We start from the raw sequence: 2,838 nt of genomic DNA, 5'->3' as shown, positions 1-2,838 counted from the left end.
GGGAGTGGAGAAGGGGGGGGAGCAAAGTAAAAAGTGGGGGAGAGGGTCCAGGTTGTGTCCTAGGGGGGGGTTACAGATCCTGATCCAGACTCCTTGCAGTAATAAAAATAGAATACTACTACTATTAATAATGATAATAGCAGGTACCCAGCAGCCTGGGTGCCCTGAAGTCACACCTGGACTTCTCTCACTAAGATGTGTCCTTGCTCAGGGCAGTGTCCATGAGGCAGGGAGCTGGAGACTGATCTGATGGAGTTGTTATTTTTTTTACTAAAATAGCCCCGAATCTGTGAAATCCCAGGAGTTGGTTTGCTTTTGTGGACAAAGAGCTGCTCGTAGCACCCCTGTGGCGCAAAACACCCGGCTGTAGCCAAGCACGGTGCTGGCTTGGTGATGCTGGAGGGGATTTCTCTGCTCTGCTCCACCCTCCTTGACAGGCTTGATGTCTCCGACCCCCCCCTTGCTTTGGGGAACCCCAACACCTTCATCAGGAACGATGCTCGAGGAGCCCAAGGAATGCATAGACATCTCCTGGTATTTATTCCATCGGTTATAACGGTACCGTGGCACAAGGACGGTATGGAGAAGGGGGGGACACTCGACACAGCACACAACCACAGCACGATGGAGGAGGAGAGGGTTTAGGTTTTTTTCCTCTTATTTCTTCATTCTTCTCCTGGAAGGAAAAGGACACGAGTGGATCCCACAGGGGAGAGAGGAAGGGTATCCCACCACTGCTCCAGGAAGGGCTGCTGGGTGCTTGGATGAGCACCGGAGAGGGCTTTTATTCCTTTCTGGCGCTAATTCAGGCTTTACCCCTCTGCTCCTTGACCCCCTCTCAGTTCCCACTGGGCTGGCTGGGATGCTGCAGCCGGTCCTGGCCTGCTGACTCCTTCGCGAGGAGCCCCCAGGGGCAGAGCGGTTGGTACTTCTTGCACAGCTGAGTTGTTATTCCTTCCTTGATGGGGTATGGGATGCATGGCGGGGGGACATTTCTCGTTGTGCCTTGTCCTCACAAAGCAAATCCCTGTCATTTTTTGGGAGGCTTGGTCGAAATGCGTAGGCAGAGATGTGGCCACTGCTCTTTGCCTTCCCATGCCACTGCAGTTCAATGACACCTCAAGGTCACCCAGGGCTTTCCTTCCCTGCAACCCCCCCCAACTCTGGCTAAAGACACCCACTGCACAGAGGGAGCGTTGGGGTATGGGGGGGACACATGCTGGCTCTTTGCTCTAACCTCAGAGCGGAGAAGACAACAAAAAAAAACCACACGTCAGGGGCATCTGGGTGAGGGACTCGAGGCTTCACAGGGCTCGGAAGGACCCGATGCACACAAGGCAAGGGTGACAACACCAGCGGGGTCCCTGCTGCGGGTGACAGCTACCGCCGGACCCCTGGCCGCCTCCCCTCCCTTCTCCCCCACCGTCCCGGTGATGGGGAGGGGGGGTTCAGCCGGGTCACATCACGGCGCATTTCTCGGCCGATTGCTTCAGGTCCTCTAGCGTGGCCGAAGCTTTGTCTTTCAAGGAGTCAAGGTCCAGGTTCTGGATGTTGCTGAGCTGGCCGATAACTGAGTTCTTCTCTTCCTCCTCCTCGTTGTCCTGCTCGATCATCTTGGCCAGCTCTTTGGGCAGCTCCACGTCGCCTCCCACCAGCTGGATCTGGTTGTCATCCGTTTCGTTCTGGAACGGGCCAGGAGAAGGTCAGGCGGGGTGGGAAGGGGGCTTCTGGAGGACCTAAACTCGCGTCTGCATGAGCTTTGGGCTGCCTTCGCATTTTAAGGTCCATACGGGTTGGTCCCTGGGGCTCAAAATCATCGTGCAGGGGGTAGGATGGTGCCCATGAGCTCCATCACTGCTGACCCAGAGGGGATCAGAGATTAGAAAAACTTAGAAAGGACACTTCAAGCACAAGAAAGCAGCAAAAGGAGTGCGTGTGTGTGAGGGGGGGATCTGAACAAACCCCTTCCCCCATCTCTTATTTTTCTGCCTTTTTCTGCCTTTGGCAGGGAGGAAATAAATTCTCCAGCTGTTTATTTCCTGGCAGTAAAAGGGGTGTAGGAAGCTGTGGGGTGTGCAGCCAGGCTGGCTGAATGATATCAAACAATCTGAACGATATCAAACAATATCTGAACAATATCCCTTGGCTTAGCTGACCTTTCTGCACTAAAATTAGCCCAGCTCCAATTTCAAGTATTCACTGAATAAAGGGTGGGTTTGGGGGGGGACGGGAAATGCTCGTGGCACTTCCAAGAATGGCTGAATTAGCCCTTGATTAAATTGTTTCTAATGAATCGTTCATTGGGTGGAAGTTCCAAAAGTGGATTTTAGGGAGATCTTTGCCAAATAATCCGGGTTGTGGAGCTGGCTAATCCAGCTAGGAAGGTGTAACCCTGGCTGTGGGGCTGGGAGACCAGGGTGGAGGTGGCTTTCCCTCGCCCAGCTGGATTTTGAGGGCAAAACAAAGGGATGGGGAGATCAAGGAAGGCAGAGGGGGATTTTTTTTGGGGGGGTCTTGCTTTTTGGGGCTGGTGGCTTGCGGTGCTCAGGGGTGACAGGAAGGGGCCATGATTTGGGAGGAAGGAGGTTTTTGAGGGGAGCTGGTTTGCGCTCGGGCTTCGTAGCTTCAAAACCCACCCAGGTGAGGGTATCCAGTGCCCACTCCCCTGCCTGCAGAGCAGGGGGCTTGTCCATGCCCCATGAGGGCTTCCTGTGTCTGTCCCCCCCATATGCAGCATGGCCATACCTTGGGGAGCCTGTACTTGTCTCGAAAGTGGGATCTGACCGTAGCCCTCTCCGCCTTGCGCTGGGCAAACTGGGCATCTCTCTCCATCCTGCA

At 54.5% G+C, this 2,838-nt stretch overlaps 1 protein-coding gene across 1 annotated transcript in view; it reads right to left on the bottom strand.

Moving 5' to 3' along the window:
- Positions 1–1,457: 1,457 nt before the first annotated feature.
- The window catches only part of CPLX3 (complexin 3), a 1,849-nt gene continuing 468 nt past the window's right edge, over positions 1,458–2,838 (bottom strand). Inside the window, exons 2-3 of the mRNA XM_010186602.1 lie at positions 2,746–2,833; positions 1,458–1,682 (exon numbers count right to left, since the gene is read on the bottom strand). Of these exons, the coding sequence (XP_010184904.1) occupies positions 1,458–1,682; positions 2,746–2,833 (313 nt within the window). The remainder of the gene's footprint in view (positions 1,683–2,745; positions 2,834–2,838) is intronic.

Source organism: Mesitornis unicolor, unplaced genomic scaffold (genome assembly GCF_000695765.1).
Source record: "Mesitornis unicolor isolate BGI_N332 unplaced genomic scaffold, ASM69576v1 scaffold40836, whole genome shotgun sequence".
In the NCBI taxonomy this organism is placed as follows: domain Eukaryota; kingdom Metazoa; phylum Chordata; class Aves; order Mesitornithiformes; family Mesitornithidae; genus Mesitornis; species Mesitornis unicolor.
This window is presented reverse-complemented; position numbering and strand designations above follow the sequence as displayed.